Source organism: Scyliorhinus torazame, chromosome 10 (genome assembly GCF_047496885.1).
Source record: "Scyliorhinus torazame isolate Kashiwa2021f chromosome 10, sScyTor2.1, whole genome shotgun sequence".
Lineage (NCBI taxonomy): Eukaryota > Metazoa > Chordata > Chondrichthyes > Carcharhiniformes > Scyliorhinidae > Scyliorhinus > Scyliorhinus torazame.
Genome location: NC_092716.1, coordinates 179,785,391 through 179,805,467, shown reverse-complemented (window position 1 = coordinate 179,805,467; position 20,077 = coordinate 179,785,391). Strand labels below are relative to the sequence as shown.

Genomic DNA, 20,077 nt, shown 5'->3' with positions numbered 1-20,077 from the left:
TGTGCATTAATGAGCACAAATGATACTCAAAAAAAAAAATAAAACATTCCTTTGAGATGGAGGTCACTGGCAGGGTTAACGTTTATTGCACATCTTTAGTTGCCTTAAGTTGATACAACCAAGTGGCTTGCTATGCCACATCATAATGCAGTGAAAAGTCACTCACATGGGTGTGCATAGGTGGAACAAACCATTACAAGGGGACATGAATTCAAGGTGAATGGCAGAAGATATAGGGGGGGGATGTCAGAGGTAGGTTCTTTACCCAGAGAGTAGTGGGGCATGGAATGCACTGCCTGTGGAAGTAGTTGAGTCGGAAACATTAGGGATCTTCAAGCGGCTATTGGATAGGTACATGGATTACGGTAGAATGATGGGGTGTAGATTAATTTGTTCTTAATCTAGAACAAAAGTTCGGCACAACATCGTGGGCTGAAGGGCCTGTTCTGTGCTGTATTTTTCTATGTTCTATCCTTAGTGAAATAGTAGGATTTTCAAACAATTTTCCAGCTTCATAGTTGCTTTACATTCTGGTACTGGGGGTGGGAATCACAAATAGTTGTAAGTGCATCAGAATTAGGCCCCTTACTTGTTTTCTCTCTTTCTCTTGTGCTTCCTTGTGAAGCCTTTCCTTTTCCCGCTGAGCCTGCAATGCTGCATCCTCCCGTGCTGTTCGCTCCAGCTCTCGCTGTAACTGGAGGACCCTTTCTTTCTCCAAACGTTCACGTTCTCTGTTAATTTAAATTTGTTATTCATTTCCTTCATTGGGCCTTGCACAAATCTATTTAGAGCAATATATTTAACGGGTCTACGAACTTAAACTCAACAATAAGACATTTCAGAAAGTCATTAAGCCAACACCTCACTATTATAACATTTGATCCAAGAGTGAAACCCATTTATCCACGTGAATGTTATTTTTTTTTTTTTTTTTTTTAAATGGAGAACTGTTCTCAGTATTTAACTGACGAGACAGACCCAATCAACAAAGACTAAAGAGCAGGAAAACGATCCAGATAATAGATTCCTATTATCAAGCAATAGGAAGCAACAGTTCAGGGACCAAGGCAGGCAAAAGCATCCCTGAGAACGATGGCTAAGAATAGAGGCTGATGAGAGTGCAGAGTCAGACAACAACAGTGCAGTATACTCTAAATTTCAACTTCCCCACTGGCAAGGCAGTATAATTACCTCAAGTAATCGTCACTTTGCAGTCATCATTACCAATTTAAGACCACTAATCTTGTTGCAATTGACTCCAGTTACACCAACCACTGCACAATAAAAGTATCTATCCACGTAAAATCTATCTAATTTTTCACCAGGATTGGAAATATCGCAGAAGAGCTGAATGAGATTAAATATTATCCAGGGAGAATAAGTGTAAAACTTTTCTATCTATTTTATTTATGAGCACAGCAAAAGTTTGAGCTGGAGCACTTCTACCAATTCAAGTTGCAAGCCGAAAACATATGATCTCATTAGCATTGTTTTTTTCAAAAAATAATTTTTACACGATGGGAACTTCGCTGGCTAGGCCAGCATTTGTTGCCCATCCATGGTTGCTCTCAAGAAGATGCTGGTGAGCCTCCTTGAACCAATCCTAGTGGTGTAGGTACATCTACTCAGCTAGGAGGGAGGGACTTCCAGGATTTTGTCCCCAGTGATGGTGAAAGAACAGCGATATATTTCCAAGGAGGGATGGTGAGTGACTTGAGAACTTTCAGATGTTCCCATGTATCTGCTGCCCTTGTCCTTCTTGATGGTAGTGGTCGTGGGTTCAGGGGCTGACGTAGGAGCCTTTGGGAGTTCCTGCAGTGCATCTTGTAGATGGTGCACACTGCTGCTACTGCGAATCGATGGTGGGGGAAGTGAATGTTTGTGGAAGAATGCCAATCAAGCAGGTTGCTTTGTCCTGGATAATGTGGAGCTTCTTGAGTGTTGCTGGAGCTGCATTCATCCAGGCAAGTGGGGAGTATTCTATCACATTTCTGGCATGTGCCTTGAAAGGTGATGGACAGGTTTTGGGGAGTCAGGAGGAGAGTTACTCGCCACAGGATTCTGAGCCTCTGCTCTTGTAGCCACATTATTTATATGGCTAGTCCAATTCAGTTTCTGGTCAATGGTAAGCTCCAGGATGTTGATAGTGGGGGATTCAGTGAAGGCAATGCCACGGAATGTCAAGGGGAAATTCTCTTATTGGCGATAGTTACTGCCTGGCACAAAAAGGTTACTTGCCAACTCATGTCATTGTAATTTCAGTAAAGTGGAATAGATAGGAATTTCCTTTTATGTCCACTTGATCGCCAAATTCTCAGCAGTGCCAATTGTACATTTGCTCTTTCCAAACCTGCATTTGGCTTTGAGGTGCATAAAACTTAGTACAATGACTGATAGTTACAGGATTTAAGAGTACCATATTAAGGTGGTCACACGTTGGAGCATTTGGGTTCAAGATTTATTTTCTCTACAATATGGTTATGACAACTACAGCATTTTATTGCTCCATACTTCTCTGCCTGGATGTTCTCTTGCTCCCGCTTTCTTTCCCGCTCCCTATCTGCGGCCAGTTGCAGCTCATGCAGTCGTTCTCTTTCTAGCTCAGCTTGCCGCTGCTCTTGAAGCTTTCTGGCTTCTGCCATTTTACGCTGCCGCTCTAGCTCTTCCTCCTTCTTCCGCTGCTGTAGCTCTCGGCGCTCTTCCTCCTGCAAGAGTAAACACTGCTCAATATATCCTCAGAAAATAGTGCTTGGTTTCTCAGAATTTAAATGAAGCAGTTAATTTTGGACACAATAAGATTAAAGTTTTTTCAATGACTCGAAAAACAAAATATTCTGTCTGAAGTCCGAGTCAGAGCGACTACAGTAGAGTGGGTTACAACAAACAAAACCTGAGGGAGGCAAATAAAAATCCAGAAATTTCAGACTACGAATAAATTACTTATCACCCAACCCAGAGGGGATTTAGACAAGAAGAAATAGCAGAAAACTGCCTGAGCATCTAGGAAATGCTAATTACAAACCATACAAAATAAGGTTACTCGCATATTTTTTAAAAATTGCCAGTTGTTGCTTGAGGTCGGACATTAGTCTGCCAAATGAGACAGGCTCACAAAAAAAGTCACTTCATTAAAGTATTAAGAGTTGATAAGTTTCCGTAGAGCTGCAAGCACAAATTTGCATGACAGAGGTAAGTGGAAGCACAACAGCCATACCAACTGCTGCAATTTCTTATTTCGGGTTTCCTCTTCTTGCCGTCTTCGAGCTTCAGCCTCTTCCATTCTCTTGGCAGCCAATTGCTTTTTTGCTTTTTCTTCAGCAAACCTTTCTTCACGCATCTGTAAAACAATATAGAATGCCAAGTTAATCCCTTTAAATAATGTACAAATAATTATTTTTTTTTAAAAAGGAAAGCCTTCCCTACATGTATTATACTTCGTTTATCTGCCGTTAGGCAGCACCAGAATGGTCATAACCTTTGCATTCTTCTCATCAATCTGAGCAAACTTCTGTGCAAATTTCTTTTTCTTTTCCTCCTCTTGTTGTTGAACTCGAGAACGGGTTTCCAAAACACGTTTCACTTGCATTTCCCGTTTCCTAGGAAAAATATTTGTAAATTCAGCTGTATTTAAGGTTCACACCGCACCCCACCCCCTCTTAACTGCACATGGGGGCATAGATAAATGAAAACAGGAGTCACGTTGATATCATATTCAAGAGTACTCCATACGATAAGGATTAAGCACTGGAAAATAATAATAATAACTTATTGTCACGAGTAGGCTTCAATGAAGTTAGTGAAAAGCCCCTGGTTGCCACATTCCGGCGCCTGTTCGGGGAGGCTGGTACGGGAATTGAACCCACGCTGCCGGCATGGTTCTGTATTACAAGCCAACGATTTAGCCCAGTGCGCTAAAAGAGCCTCATGAAGGTGCAAAAGAAGATTTACATATGACAGCAGAACAGCAGGCTTTTTTGCCCATCCGGAAAGTTGAACAGCTGGAGAAGTAATCTTCCTACCCCCAGAAGAGAAGGTTGAAGGGTGACTCAGTAGAGCTCAAATTATGAAAAGGGCTGCGCAGGATAGACTTGTAGAATATGTTTCTGTTGTGAGGGGCGTAGGAGGAAAGAAAAAGGTGTGTGTGTGTGTGTGTGTGTGTGTGGGTGGGGGTGCAGCATAAACATCGGCATAAGCCAGTTGGGATGAAGAATTTGTACGGTGATGTACATTCTATGCCAGTCATTTTCAAACTCGGTCGTGACCTGCAGGTGGGTCATGGGAGGGTTGCCAAGCTATCGGTCGCAGCATTTTCGATCGCAGGGAGAAGTGCCCAACAACCACAACCAGCTTTTAAAGATGCCAGCCATCCCACGCATGCGTGCCCCCTCAACCAGATTTAGCAGTGCACAGGCCAGGAGCCCAGCAGGACAGACCCCCTCCTCCCGATATCAACGCTCTGTCCCAGGACCAGATTATTATTATTATTATTTATTTTTTTTTTTAAATAAAAGTCGTCCCGCCGGAAGCCATGGCAGAGAGGCCACACGTCCCGCACATTGATGTCACGTTCTCTGGGTTTGAAATTGGAGGGCTTCCTCCTAGCAAACAAGCAACAAGACTGAAGAATTGAAAATTGATTGCTTCATAATAAAGAGAGAGGGTCAGAGACACAAATAGGCCAGGATCTCAACGAAATCTGGAGAGAGCTTCACAGGAGAGTCCAAGGCAGGCAAAGCAGTCATGTGAGCTCCAGGGCCTCTCTGAACAACCCATTAAAAAGTCAAAATCTGGAACAAAGCAGTATAAAGAAGATTTCTTCAGGTATGGCTTTATTAATTCTGTCAATGCAAATCAGAATGCAAAGCCCACGTGTTTTATATGCAAGGGAGGTACTGGCAAATGAAAGATGAAAACCCTCAAAACTTCAAAGGCGAAGGCCTGTGGAAGTCAAACCCCCTGACCTTTTTCAAAGGATGCATCAAGAGCTTAAATCATCAGCTGAAGTCCTTAGCAGAAATGTAACATTGAATGGCAAAGCAAGTGAGGTAATGAGGACCAAGCAGGCTCACCTGCACATTAAAGGGAAGTAAAAATGGCGTGTTGAGAAGTTTGGGTAGCATGGGTCGGCCGGTTGCTAAAAGTGGGTCCCAGGAATTTTTTTTTGAAAAACACGGTTCTATGTAATGATGGGTCAATATGGCCTACTCCAGTTCTTTTATGTTCTAATGTATTTTATTTTCTACCTGTAGCAATTCAAAGCCATAATTTTAGATAACATATTACAATTCATACTGCAGGTAACAGTTACCTTATTTCAAAAATAACTCTTGGGCACCAAGTAAACCACAGATGTACTATCTTGTATAGAACTGGAAGCAAACATACTCAGTGCATCCATTAGAGGGTCTGAGCAGACTTCCAGTGGTTGCCAGGAGCTGAGTGGATGCACAAAAGGTGGCTCTCATGCAAGATCTTTGACTACGGCCTTTTAACCCCAGCAAACAGGCACCAAAAGTATCTACAAACCCCCACCATAACCTATCAATCACACTGCCAAGCCAAGATGGTGAAAAAGTCAGCCGCCAAGCCGAAAAGCAGAGACAAGGGGAGGGAAACCTCAGCCTTGGAGCCGGCAGCCACAAGGGGAGGTGGGTGGCGACCCAGGCGTTGATGGACAGGCTGAAAAGCTTCAATACTTCAGGGCTCCAGAGGCACAAGGAGGAGGAGGAGGAGAGACCTCCTGGCAGCCACTGAAACAGCAGTGGAAGCAGCAACAACTCCAAAGAGGGAGGCAATGGTAAATATGGAACAGAGGCTGGAGATGAAGAGCAGATAATCTTTATCAGTGGCACAAGTAGGCTTACATTAATAGTGCAGTGAAGTGACTGTGAAAATCCTCTAGTTGCCAAGCTACAGCACCTGTTCGAGTATACGGAGGGAGAATTCAGAACGTCAAATTCACCCAAGCGAGTCTTTTGGGACTTGTGCTCTGGTTTCCTCTCACCTGGAGGAAACCCATGCAGACACGGGGAGAACGTGCAGACTCCGCACAGACAGTGACCCAAGCCGGGTATCGAACCTGGTGCTGCGAAGCAACAGTGCTAACCACTGTGCTAGCATGCCGCCCTGTAAGGGACCATGAGAAGACTGCCACAGACTAAGGGACCAGATCATGGTGCTTGAGGCAGAGGTAGCGAGCCTGGTCAGAACCCGGAACAGGCTGAAAGAAAGTCTACGACTAGGAGAACAGGTCGTGTCGGCAGAATGAGAATCGTTGGGCCGCTGAAGAGAACGGAGGGGAGAAACCCCATGGAGTACTTGGTAATGATGCTCGGGAAGCTGGTTGATGAAGTGGGGTTCGCTAAGCCCCCAGAGGTAGGCCATGCCCACGGGTCGCTTTGGCAGTGCCCCAAGACTAGGGAGCCTCCCGCAGGCGATAATGATGAGGCCTCACAGATAGCAAGATAAAGAGCAGATCCTGTGGGCAAAGAACATGAGGGTACAATTGGGGAGAGCGAGAGCATACAGGGGGAGGGGAGGAGAGAAGGTAGGGTGCTGGTTGCAGCAGACAACACATGGCGAAAAAGGGAAGTAGTCAGTGGCCAACTTGAATGGCCCATGGAGGTACTTGAACAGTTTGGGTTTGGGGCAGGGTGCACCACGTGCATGAAGCTCCTGTACAGCACTCCTATGGTGAACGTGCAGCTGCACAGGGGAATGAGGCAGTGGTGCCAGTTATCCCACTCCTGTTTGCACTGGCATTCAGAGCGGGGACAGAGAGCATAGAGTCTTGCTCTATGCATCAAACCCCCTAGCCAATATGGGAAAGATAACAGGATGGAGTTTGGTGCCTTCAGGTTACAAACTCAACCTGGGAAAGAGCAAAATCTTCCCAGCAACCCTCGAGAGGGAGGTTGAAGTTGGAGGAACTACCGTTTAAAGTAACCCAAACCAATTTCAGGTACCTGGGGATCCATGTGGCCAACACCTGGAAGAGGCTCCCCAAATGGAACCTCTCCAGCCTGGTTAAGATGAAGAGGGACGCCACCCCTTTTGGCTAGCAGGAAGCGTACAGACGGACAAAATAGGAGTTATATGTGGGAGGCCTCGCCCCACCCAACCTCCTATTCTACCATTGGGCAGCAAACAGAGGGTGATGGGGCCTCTTGTACAGAGGATATGGGTAAAGCTGGGTGTAACTCTTGCCGCTAAGCAGTAAGAATCCAAGTACCCTTCAAAAAAAATGGTATAATACACACGTACACTAATGTAAATAAAGTAGGATAGAACTTGGACCTCTGTCACAGACAGTGACAGCTTGTGGTTGTGTTGTCGTTACTATTATTACTATTGATGTTTCTGTATTTTTTTCCCCCTCTGTATAAAGTTCTATTTTTGAACGCAATGGCAATAAAAATATTTATATTAAAAAACTTGAGGGACTGAGCAGCCAAAGTGATCAAATGTTGATTAGCAACCAAGTTCTGAAACAAAAAGGCTGATCACTGGATGCAACACAGCATTGGAGAGTGAAGAGAAGGTATAAGAAAGGTTAGAAGTATTGTCACAGAATATACAGAAACAAGCTGAAGCACTATTTTTGTGAAAGTTAGAATGGAAAGACATCAATAATATTTCTGTATAGATCACAAAACAGCAATGGTTACTGAAAATACATGGCTATTATTTGAAGACATCAATTCACCTGCAACATCCACCACAATTAATAGCCCAACACATTCACCAAAGAGAACTAGCTCTACTGGAGAACAACATAATATTCTTTTGGTACTACAAGGAGAGGGGGGAGAAAACAGCATCCAACTAAAATGATGCACTTGACACAAATATTTTATCTGATGCAGTCTGTTACTAAGCCAGACTTAGTCTGGAATATTGTATCAAATCATACCAAGTTACATCGCGCTTGCCTACTTTTTAAACTCTTCCAATTTACGTTTCTTCTCTTCCTCCACTTTCTGTATTCTTTCTTCCTCCTGCTCACGCTTCTTCTTCAGATTTGCCAGGCGAGCCTTCTCTTGTTCCTAAAATACACAGGGGAGGCAGACAAAGAAATAGACAGGTGCACTTTCTGCTGAAGTAGAAATGAGGGGATGAAAAATAAATGCCATTAAGTATATAATGAATTGGCTAACATTTTACAGCATAAAATCTTTCGCTAGTTGTCCGTGAGGCATTCAGCCAAAAATTGAATATTTTCACACGTGTTTGGTGTACTGCACGGGACTGTGCTGACTCGTTCCCGGGCTCGTTCCATCTCTCAATGCAATGGGGGGGGGGGGGGGGGAGGAGAGCGCGGAGCAAGGTGAACGAAGGTGAGAAAGGTAGGCAGGAGAGCGAGACAAGGGCTAGCAAAAGGAACGTAAAACAGGACCAGAGCAGGGCAAGTACTGGGAGGAGTGCCACCGTGCTAGAGAGGACGGCCAACACGGGAGGGCAGGAAGAAAGGAGGGCCGCGGCACACCTCTCAGGGGAGAGGGAGCGCAGAACAGAAGAGAAGCAAAGAGAAGGGGAGGGTAGATAAGTAGCATGAACACAGGCCTCGGCGGGCATGGAACTGGGCAAGGAACCAAGATGGCGCCACAAACAGCCACTCGGGAGGTCTGCAGGGCGGAGGGAGACCCTGGAGTGCAGGGGCGCAGCCACGTGGCGTACACACAGCTGGCGGCCATGTTGGGTGCCCCCTGGACAAAAGGAAACCCCGGTGCCTGAACTCATGGCGAGAGCGGTGACCGTGGCCATTTGGGACAACCCCCTAACGAAGGGAAACCCCGGAGTGCAGAGGTACATTCAACAGGCAAGTATGGGTGAGGGTGGGGGGCGAACCCCCCCCCCACCAGGATTGTTAACTGGTACATAAGGGAACTCATCGGCCCGGTGAAAGGATCCAGAGTCTTCACCCACCTAAGAAGCCCAAAAGCAGACATAATCTACCTACAAGAGAGGCACCCGAGGGAGAAGGACCTACTGCTGGTAAGAAAGAGATGGGTGGGACAGACATACCACTCATGCTATGGGACGAGGCCTAGGGGGGGGGTGGCAATATTAATTAGCAAGAGGACGAGGTTTACGGAAACCAAGACAGTTACGGACCCAGGGGGACGGTACGTCATGATCAGCGATGTCCTGGAAGGGGCCCCAGTCATACGGGTAAATGTGTACGCTCCCAACTGGGACGACACAGAATTCATAAAGACAACCATGGCAGAAATCCCCGACCTTGACACACAACGACTGATCATGGGGGGGGGCGACTTCAACTGTGTACAGGACCCACTGACCGACCGATCAAACCCCAGAGCAGGGAAAAAGTCTGGCATGGCTAGGGAACTAGGAGCATTTATGGAGCAGTTGGGGGCAGTGGACCCATGTGAGTTCCTGCACCCGGGAGAGAAGGAATTTTCATACTTCTCAAAAGAACACAAGGTATACACCCGTATTGACTTTTGTAGTGGGGAAAATCGGTGCTTCCGGGGATCACGGGAACGGAGCACTCCGCGATCGTTATCTCTGGCCACGCTCCACACTATATGGATGGGAGGCCCAGCACCCCACGTGGAGGTTGTACACGGACCTCCTGGCTCATCCTCCCAGTGTGTGTGGGTTTCCTCCGGGTGCTCCGGTTTCCTCCCACAGTCCAAAGATGTGCAGGTTAGGTGGATTGGCCATGCTAAATTGCCCATAGTGTCCAAAATTGCACTTAGTGTTGGGTGGGGTAACTGAGTTATGGGGATAGGGTGGAGGTGTTGACCTTGGGTCGGGTGCTCTTTCCGAGAGCCAGTGCAGACTCGATGGGCCGAATGGCCTCCTTCTGCACTGTAAATTCTATGAAGGAATTCTGTCAAAAAGCATCGTGGGCCACAGGCAACTACATTAGTAACAACCAAAACGGAGAGGTCTCATCCTCCACCATCTGGGAGGCACTGAAGGCCGTGATTAGAGGAGAGATCATAGCCTACAATGCAAGAAGACATAGGGACGAGAAGGTGGCCAGGCAACAACTGGTGGACTCCATCCTGGAAGTCGACAGAAAATACTCAGAGGCCCCGACCGTAGGGCTGCTGGCGGAGAGGAAAAAGCTGCAAATGGACTTTAACCTGCTATCCACTAGGAAAGCAGTGTACCAACTCAGTCAGACATGGGGGACCTTCTACGAACTCGGAGACAAGGCTGGCCGCCTATTGGCTCACCAGCTGAGAAAGCAGGCAGCCACAAGGGAAATAGCGCAGGTAAAGGATAGCAGAGGCAGACTGGCAACAGAACCAAAGGAGGCAAATCGGGCATTTGAGACCTTCTACAGGGGACTGTACGCCTCAGAGCCCCCCAATGGGGGCGCGGGGATGAAACAGCTCCTAGACGGACTGGAACTACCAGTTGTGGGGGAAGACAAATGGGGGGAGCTGGAAGCACCAATAGACCTGGGAGAAATCATGGGAGAGCATCAGCGCCATGCAGGCGAGGAAGGCACCGGGACCAGACAGGTTCCCAGCGGACCTCTACAAAAAATTCGCACCAGTCCTGGCCCCATACGTAAGGGACATATTCGTGGACTCACTGGCAAGAGGCACCCTGCCCCCCACACTAGCACAGGCCACAATTTCACTGATACCCAAAAAAGATAAAGACCTGACGGAATGTGGATCATACAGACCCATTTCACTGCTGAACATGGTTGCGAAAATACTCGCAAACGTCCTGGCCAAAAGGCTGGAGGGCTGTGTACCAGAGGTGGTCGCAGAGGACCAAATGGGCTTTGTCAAGGGTAGGCACCTCACAGCGAACATCAGGCGGCTGCTGAACATAATGACCCCCCTCCGGTGAGAGAACACCAGAGGTGATGTCTCCCTGGACGCAGAAAAGGCCTTCGACAGAGTCGAATGGAAATACCTCCTCGAGGTACTGCAAAAGTTTAGGCTAGGAGCGGGGTTCACCGCCTGGGTGAGGCTCCTGTACAACTCTCCCAAAGCGAGTGTCCGAACTAACACCACCAGCTCTGAATACTTCCAGCTGCAGAGAGGAACAAGACAGGGCTGCCCCTTTTCCCCACTCTTGTTCGCGCTAGCGATCGAACCCTGGCGATAGTCCTGCAGGACGCGAAAAGCTGGAAGGAAATCCGGAGAGGAGACAGAGAGCACAGAGTCTCACTCTATTCAGGTGACCTGCACCTATGTCTCGAAGCCACAGGAGGGACTGAAGGCAATTCTACAAATACTGAAAGAGTTTGGAACATTCTTGGGCTACAAACCTAACCTGGGCAAAAGCGAGGCATTCCCATTGAACCCAAACGGGGCAGGGAGAGAGCTGGAGGGGCTCCCGTTCAAAGCAGCCCAGAACAGATTCCGCAACCTTGGGATCCAGATAGCCAGAGACTGGACACAGATCCACAAGTGGAACCTGACCAGCCTGGTGGAGGAAGTAAGAAGAGGCCTTCAAAGGCTCACTCCCACTCTCCCTGGCGGGGAGAGAGCAGACGATCAAGGCGAACGTACTGCCAAGGTTCCTCTTTCTGTTTAGATCCATTCAGATCTTCATCCCCAAGGCCTTTTTCCAAAACGTAGACAGTCTAATCATGGCGTGTGTGTGCGTGCATGTGTGTGTTTGGGGGTGTAAAGAACCCAAGAATTCCCAAACAGGCACTGCAAAGAAGGAAAATCAAAGGGGCTTTGGCCTTACCGAACCTACAATACTACTACTGGGCAGCAACAGCAGAAAGAGTGAGGTGATGGGTACAAGAACCCGACACATTGGGTACGAATGAAGGAGGCATTCTGTAAAGGAATGACCCTCCGGGCCCCGGCCACAGCAGCACTCCCATCCTTCTCAGCAAGATACACAACGAGCCGAGCCCAGTGATAGCGGCCACGCTGAGAACGTGGACCCAGCTGAGACAACACTTCGGGATAGCCAAAATGTCTCCCATATACGGCAATCACAGATTCCCCCTAGCCATGCTGGATACCATCTTCAAAAGATGGAGGCGGGACGGGGACACATTGGCGGTCGGGAATTTCTATGTAGGGCACAGACTGGCAACACTGGATGAACTGACGAGGAAGTGGAGGCTTGCAAAAGGACAGGAAATGAGACACCTCCAAATAAAACACTTCTCCGCAAAGAGATGGTAGGGTACCCCGGGGCCCCAGAAACCACACTACTAGAGGACCTGATAGGCACAAGCAACGAGAAGGGGGGGGGGGGGGTTATGTGGGAAAATATACAGACAGCTACTGGAGAGAGCCCGGACTACACTGGACGAGACCAGACAAAAATGGGAGGACGAACTGGGGACAGAGGTAGGATGGGGACTCTGGAGTGAAGCACTGGGCAGGGTGAACTCCACCTCCTCCTGCACAAGGCTAAGCCTAATGCAGCTCAAAGAGTTGCACAGAGCGCACCTGACCAGAACCCGAATGAGCAGGTACTTCCCGGAGGTGGAGGAAAAACATGAGCAGTGCCAGAGGGGCCCAGCCAACCACGCCCACATGTTTTGGGCTTGCCCCAAGCTTGCTGGGTTCTGGGCAGCCTTCTCCAAGGCAATGTCTAGGGTTGTGAGGGTGAAGCCATGTCCAATAGTGGCAATCTTCGGGGTATCGTAGCAGCCAGAGTTACACATGGGGAAGGTTGCCAACGCCCTCGCTTCCCTAATCGCACGCTGGAGAATCCTGCTCGGCTGGTGATTGACAGCCCCACCCACAGCTGCAGACTGACTCGCTGACCTTTCGGAATTTCTCCACCTGGAGAAGGTTAAGTACGCCATCCGAGGGTCAGAGGAAGGCTTCCTGGATACTTGGGGGCAGTTTGTTGGGCTGTTCCAAAACCTGTTCAAGGCCAGCAACGAGGAGTAACCTCATCAGATTTTTTAAAAAAAATACACCAAGATAGATGAGGTACCAAAAGACTGCGCAATCTGTTGGGGGGTGGGGATATGAAATATCCTAAAGAGACGACAGAACACACATACCTTGGGATCAACTTTTAACGGGGTGTTGCGTTTAATGAAAGACTTCACCACTGTGCGGCCAACTGACACTGGAGTCATCAACAATTGATTCTTCTGAACTGCGTGGAGGAAACTTTTGTGCTTTGGCCGAACCACCTACAAAAAGAAATTTGGTCTCACTGTTGTGTGCAGGATTTAGGAGAGTCCAAAATTCTTCAAGAGGATTTTTTAAAATTAAGGGCAATTTAGCGTGACCAATCCACCTACCCTATACATCTTTGAGTTGGGGGCGAGACCCATGCAGACATGGAGAAAATGTGCAAACTCACACGGTCAGTGACCCGGGATCGAACCCGGGTCCTCGGCATCGTGAAGCAGCAGTGCTAACCACTGCGCCACCCATCAAGAGATAATAATTTTTTTTAAATAATTCGACCGTCTTGGTAGACAATGTTTGACTCATTCCACAGATTCACTTTTGTACATTTCAAAATCTTCTGAAGATTATATCTTCACTTCAAATATTAGGCCTTGCAGCACCAACTTTATCTTACATCGCCAATGGCTTTTTAATGTCAAATTTTCTGGACCTAACATAATGGATGTAATCATTTGACATTAATTATTCACTTCCCCTTAAGTGTTTGATTGCCCAACAGTCCTCATCCATTATCAAGGTTCACACCTTGAGTAACTCCACAGCTTCATTCACTGCCATCAGATGATTCAGAATAGATAGCAAAAGTTAAACCTGTTCCCCCAGGGTGGCTACCTTTTCAATCCTATTCTTTCACCTTTTCCTAAACCTTCCCACTGCCATAGGTATTTACTTCAAATTTTTCATCACTCAAGTTAATCTGTTACATCAGCCAATAATTACTTTGTTTTTCTCCTCCCCCACCCCTTTCTGACTTTAATATGCTAATTTGTTTTATTTCAGTTCTGCAGAATGTTTCCTACAGAGGCCGAAGCACTTACAACCACCGTCAGCCAGGGGTCAAGTGGATGATTATCTCAGCCTGTTCCTCAGGTTCCCACCATCATAGATGACAGCCTCCAGCCAATCTGATTCACTCCATGAAATATAAGAGCATGCTCATCCTGCCTGCACTAAAGGCTTATGCTTCAGGTCCAGTCACACCTCTATCTAAGCTGTTCAGCACAACTACAATACTGGTACCTATTAAGAAAAACTGCCCAGACATATCTGGTCTGTAAAAAAGACAATTAAATCTGGCCATTTACTGCCCAAGCCTACTCCAACATCAGCAAAAATGATTGAAAGTGCCAACAATATCAAATAACACAAACTTACCACTGAGCCACACACTTGAGGCCAAGCTACTGCCAAGAGCAATTTCTAGACCTCAATACAATCTTAGTCTAAAGTGATCAAATTTCAAAGGAGCAGTGAGTGATTGCCTTTGACAATAAGGAACCATTTGACTGGGACACCGAGGAGTCTCAGTAAAATTCAAGTCAATGTTAATCAAGTAGAAAACTCTCCATTGGAAGGTCATGCGTGGCATAAAGGAAGATGGATGTGATTATTGGAGGCCAATGATCTTGCTACAGGAGCTCCTCAGAGCAATATCTTAGGTCCAACTATCGCTAGCTGCTTGTTCAATGAGCAAGCTCTTCCTTTCATAAAGGCTTGAAGAGGAGAAATTTGAAGATTTCAGTGTTCAGTTCCATTCACAACTCAGATAATGAAGCAGTCCATCTTGACACGTTAAGATCTGAACAACAGCTAGATTTGGGCTGATAAGTGACAAGTAACTCGAATGCCACACAAGTGCCAGATATGGCATTACTATCACTGGATCCCCACAATCAACGCTTGGCTACAGTAATTGGTCCAAGGCTGGATATTCTGCAACAAATGACTCACTTCCTCGACTCCCCAAAGCCTGCCCAACTACCTACAAAGCACAAGTCAAAGTGCGTGATGGAATACTGCCTGGAAATCTGGATCGCCAACAACACACTTGATTGGAACCCCATCCACCACCAGCAGACCACAGCTGCAGTGTATGCCATATGCAAGATATACTGTGGCAAATCACCAAAGGCTTCTCCCGAACCTTCAACTTGACCACCGACAAGGATAAACATTTATTTAGCCAGTTGAGTTAAATGAGAACAAATTCCTATTTACAAGGACAGCAACCAAATCGAACCACCATCACCAGTAAATTTACCCAAGTCAGCGCCATCCCAAATATTACAATTTTATGATTTTTTTTAAAAAGTGTCTGGAAACTAAAAAAGTCCATGTGAAGCTTCAGGAAAGCTCCATGTGTGATTTCATGAAAATGAAGTACATTAGAAGGATGAAATTTATGACAATGTATCTTAGGAGAAAGAATAAGGAAATATGCACTGAATAAATTTAACTAAAAAAAGCAGAGATAGTGGTTCAGATACAAAAATCCTTAATCCTTATAAGAAAGACACCAACCAAGTTAAATAGATTTTAAACAGGTGGGTTTCTAGGCTTTATAAATAGGGACGTAAAGCATAGGAAAAGATATACCAACCATTTGTAAACCGGTTAGGCTGCAGTTAGAATTCTATGCCCAGTTTAGTTTAGGAAAAGTGGCAAGACTTTGCAGAGAGTAAGAAACTAGAGAATCGTGAACACAGCCCAGTCCATCACATGAACCTGCCACCCATCCATTGACTGTCTACTCCACCCTCCTGCTGCCTTGGGAAAGCGGGCAGCATAATCAAAGACCCCTCCCACTGGCTTACTCACTTTTCCAACTTCTTCCCATCGGGTAGGAAATATAGAAGTCTGAGAATACACACGAACAGATTCAAAAACAGCTTCTTCCCCGCTGTTACCAGACACTGGAATGGACTGATCTGATTTCTTCACACATTTTCTCTACCGAGTAGTACGACACTCCTGTAAGCCTCACCTGATGCCTGTGTGTATGTATTTATATTGTGTATTTTAGGTTTGCCCTATTATGTATTTTCTTTTCATGTACAGAATGATCTGTCTGAGCTGCACGCAGAACAATACTTTTCACTCTACTTCGATATTAGTGCCAATAAACAAATCTAAATAAGATATTCGTAAGGTTTTAAAGAAAGAAAAGTTTCAACAAACGATGAGATGAGATTGGATTCCACCCGTTGAATATTGGAGGCAATTTTAAGTTAGTTAACTCAATTTGCATTTATATACTGCTTTTCATGTAGTAAAAATATCAAAGCATTGAGCATTCTCAAACAAAAGTTGATAGTCATATAGGAAATATTCAAAAAGGAGGTAGATTTTAAAAAGGAGAATCTTAAAAATAGAGAAACTTCAGGAGGGAATTCCAGAGCTAGGGCTTTGACAGCCTTCCCTTCAACTGCTTATGAAAATCAAGGAAGTGCAAAAGACCAGTTTTGTAAGAGTGCAGACTACCAAGTGCTATTGGACCGAAGGAGATTTCAAAGGATAGAAGCCACAGAGACATTTGGAAATCAGGATAAGAATTTAGAAAAATGAGATATTACCAGAGTGGAGAGCCAAAGTAGCTTGCAAACAATCTGTTTGGCGCTTAAATTAATTAATTCATGTATGTGGTCATGATTTAAATGAACATTTATTACCCATCTCTATAAAACGATTTTGTTAGACCACTACAAAAGGGCAGTTAACAGTCAAGCATATTGTTGAATCTAGAGTCACATATGGCCAGGTACGGATGCCAAATTTCCTTCCATAAAATACATTATTGAACCAGTTGGGTTTACACTACAATCTGCCATTTTAATTATCACCATTACATTAACTGACTGAATTCAAGTATCAAGCTTACATGGTGGAATTTTAACTAGACTCTTTAGATCATTAGTCCCGGCCTCCGAATTACCAGCCCAGTAACTTAACCACCAAGTTCCCTAACCACAATGTGGTAGCAAAGAGTACACAAGACAATGACTTCTTTCTACCCAATAAAGTTTCTGCTCTTCCATTACTGGAAGGCAGAAGTGTCAAAGGAGCAGGTGGTAGATTTCATGGGCAAGATTAGTTCAGAAAATACATAAGATAGAAGAGAAAATTTGCAAGTTCAGGGCTAGGAATGAGGGAGTTCAAGAGGTTATACCTGATGAGCTGAAGTAAGGAGTGAAATGGCAGAGGCGGCAGAACAGATTACCTCAATTTTAAAGAGATAAAATAAATCTATATGATCCTTACACTTCAGTTTCAGAAGATTCTTCTCAACTTACTTTGCTAGCTGTAATACTTGGTGGTGAAGGGCTCTTCTTCCTTGGTGGCGAGACATCCTTTTCTAATACTTCAGAGTAATTAGAGACATTTGCCACCGCACACTTGTAACTGCGCTTCCGACTAAGAAATAACATTAGGAAGTTAATGAAGCTACAAATATGACAGCCAAAATAGCATCCTTTGTGCCATTTTATTGCCAACAAGGCTCTGCAAAAGCTTCTACTCAAATGTTCAAACTAATTAACATATTCCAATTTATATTTATAGAACTTGAATCCTCCCTGAATATTCGTCAGATGGATCATTCTTAAACCCATTCAAGCAACTCAAACCAAACCCAGCACATATATGCTTGCTCAGATTATGTTAACAGATGTGGTGCTTGCAAAATACGGAGGTGATTGCTTCTCTTTCTTATTAGTCCAATAGTTAATAGAACTGGAAAAATGTCCTAATTAACAAATTCACTCACTAGGAATGCTTTTAAAAACAAAAGCTGTGGCCACAAACATTCCTGCACAAGATGGCCAATTAAGCAAGTGTGTAGCTGTGCAAAATACTTTAAAGGGCTATTTGCTTAAAGAAAGTATCAATAAATTGAAGATATGTTGTTCAATAGTTATTTAAGCTCCTGCACATTGCCTCAAAATTGGCTGACTCAAAAGTGGCTCCCTCGGTTTTCCCAGGCTATTTGAAAATTCTGGATACTGTAATTTTTCCCTTGCTTCCACTGTCACACTCATCACCCAAAAGGTAAACACTTCGCTGGCTGTGGAGCCAAAAACACTAGTATTGGAGCACCATAAAATGCTCCTTTTACCCCAGGCCATTGAGCAATGCCAGTAGCAGGCAGGAATCTCAACAGAAACTCACCCAGTATACTGGTCATCAGGAAAAGTTGGTTTATCAGAACCACTGCTGTCTGTGAAATTATAAAAAACATACAAGTATTTAAACATCAATTAATAACAGCCATTACATACATCCTTATATTTTAGTATTCTCTGAGCAGGAGCCAGTTAGCTCAGTTGGCTAAACCGTGGACACGGTTTGCACTAAGCATCTCAAGTTCTTGGCTTGGTTCTTTCAGGCAATAGTGGATCAGTTCCCTTTTGCTGATATTTTCTTCCTCTGCTCGAAATGTGCCACCATAAACCCCCTCCTTGTTAAAAATAATGGCTGTTATGGCAGTAGCCAGCATCGTCCACCACCTTAACAACAATGATGGCCACCAGGACACAGATACTCAACACCTTTTTTGGTGCTTGCATCTTCTATTCAGCAATAAGCATTTTCCCTTCAGAAATATTGCCAAGTCACTACAGGAGGTCAAGTATTATTTTAGAAAAACAAGTCTCATTCTTCATCATCCTTTTCCAAGCTCTAATGCATTTTATGTTTAGAAATCAGCAAGCACAGCATCTCAAAATAAATCATGAAACTACGGTGAACTTCTCCAATAAAATATTGAATTATTGCCTGTTGAAGTTGACACATTACACACCTTTTCTCTGAATTCTTGAAGTTCTACAAGCTTGCACATCATCTGCTGCCTCCTTCGCTAGACTGTCAGTGGCAATTTTCATAGCACTTCGTGTGCATCTACGTTCTTGCTTTACAGGAACCTGTTTACAAATAAAGCAGTTTGTTTTATTTATTAAATAAAGTGTATAAACTAAGGTTAAAAGTAAACTTTTTTTTTTTTGAGAGACTTCCGGTGGCGGCAATGAGTGAGTGAGCTGCACATTCGGGGGCTCTCACTCCGGCGGGATTTGAGGACCCGGTTCCGCGGTTTTGCGGGGTGGTGAAAGGACGGCCATGGAGGGCTAAGGAATGAGCAGAGCTGCATGGAACTGCAGGAGAGCAGAAAGCAGCGCAAACAGGAGAGGAAGGGACAAAGGCAAGGTGCAAGGGACGTTGACCCGGGAGCAAAGATGGCGGACCTGCGGATCCAGCAGGCGCTGGAAAACATGCTGCAGGTGATAAAGAGCAGTTTTGAGTTGTTGAAGCGGGATAACTTGGACCCACTTCAGAAGGCAGTGGATCAGCTGAACCAGAGACTGGATGCCCAGGACGAAAAAGTTGAGCTGGGGAAGGCGGTGGAGGAGCAGGCGGGCACGCAGACGATTGCTACGCTAGAAGTCGACGGGTTGAAGGAGAGACAGAGAAGACTGCTGGACAGAGTAGAGGAGCTGGAAAATAGAGCCCGAAGACTAAATCGGAGGATCATCGGCCTCACGGAGGGGGCGGAGGGAGCTGATGCCACAGCGTTCGTGGAGGACCTGTTGATGCAGCTGATGGGGGCTGAAGCCTGTCCGCGACTGCCGGAGGGGGCATGCAGAGTACAGGTGAGAAGGGGTGCGCCCCCCCCCCCCAAAGCGAATTAACAACGCCCGCAGTGGAGGTTAGACGCAGGACTGTTGTCGGAGGAGGGGATGTGAGAGACTTTGGAAATGTATGCAAAATTACTTGCAGGTGAACGATACAGGGGAGGTTTCAGCAGCAACCCTGTGGGAGGCGTTGAAGGCAGTAGTGAGGGGGGAGCTGATCTCAATTCGGGCTCACAGGGTCAGGGTGGATTGAGCAGAAATGGACAGATTGGTTAGGGAAATTCACCGGATAGAAGAGGAGCATGCGGGGTCCCCGGGGGAGGACCTACTCGGGGAGAGACGGATATTGCAGGCGGAACGGGTGGTGCTATCCACGAGTAGGGCCGTGGAACAACTTAGGAAGGCGAGGGGAGTGGTGCACGAGCATGGGGAGAAGGCCAGTAGATTGCTAGCGCAGCAACTCAGGAAGAGGGAGGCAGCCAGGGAAATAGGTAGAATGGATGATGGGGAGGGGAGCAGAGTGGAGGACCCGGCAGGACTGAATAAGGTATTTCT

At 45.9% G+C, this 20,077-nt stretch overlaps 1 protein-coding gene across 8 annotated transcripts in view; it reads right to left on the bottom strand.

The window, feature by feature from the left end:
- The window catches only part of incenp (inner centromere protein), a 62,807-nt gene that overhangs the window by 11,363 nt on the left and 31,367 nt on the right, over positions 1–20,077 (bottom strand). For 7 of the 8 annotated variants that reach the window (XM_072466041.1, XM_072466039.1, XM_072466042.1 and 4 more), the window contains 9 exons: positions 18,697–18,817; positions 18,066–18,114; positions 17,192–17,312; positions 12,983–13,117; positions 7,936–8,045; positions 3,476–3,596; positions 3,215–3,337; positions 2,512–2,705; positions 590–731 (listed from right to left, as the gene is read on the bottom strand). In XM_072466041.1, coding sequence (XP_072322142.1) covers positions 590–731; positions 2,512–2,705; positions 3,215–3,337; positions 3,476–3,596; positions 7,936–8,045; positions 12,983–13,117; positions 17,192–17,312; positions 18,066–18,114; positions 18,697–18,817 — 1,116 coding nt within the window. The remainder of the gene's footprint in view (positions 1–589; positions 732–2,511; positions 2,706–3,214; positions 3,338–3,475; positions 3,597–7,935; positions 8,046–12,982; positions 13,118–17,191; positions 17,313–18,065; positions 18,115–18,696; positions 18,818–20,077) is intronic. The other variant, XM_072466044.1, reaches the window with a different exon arrangement.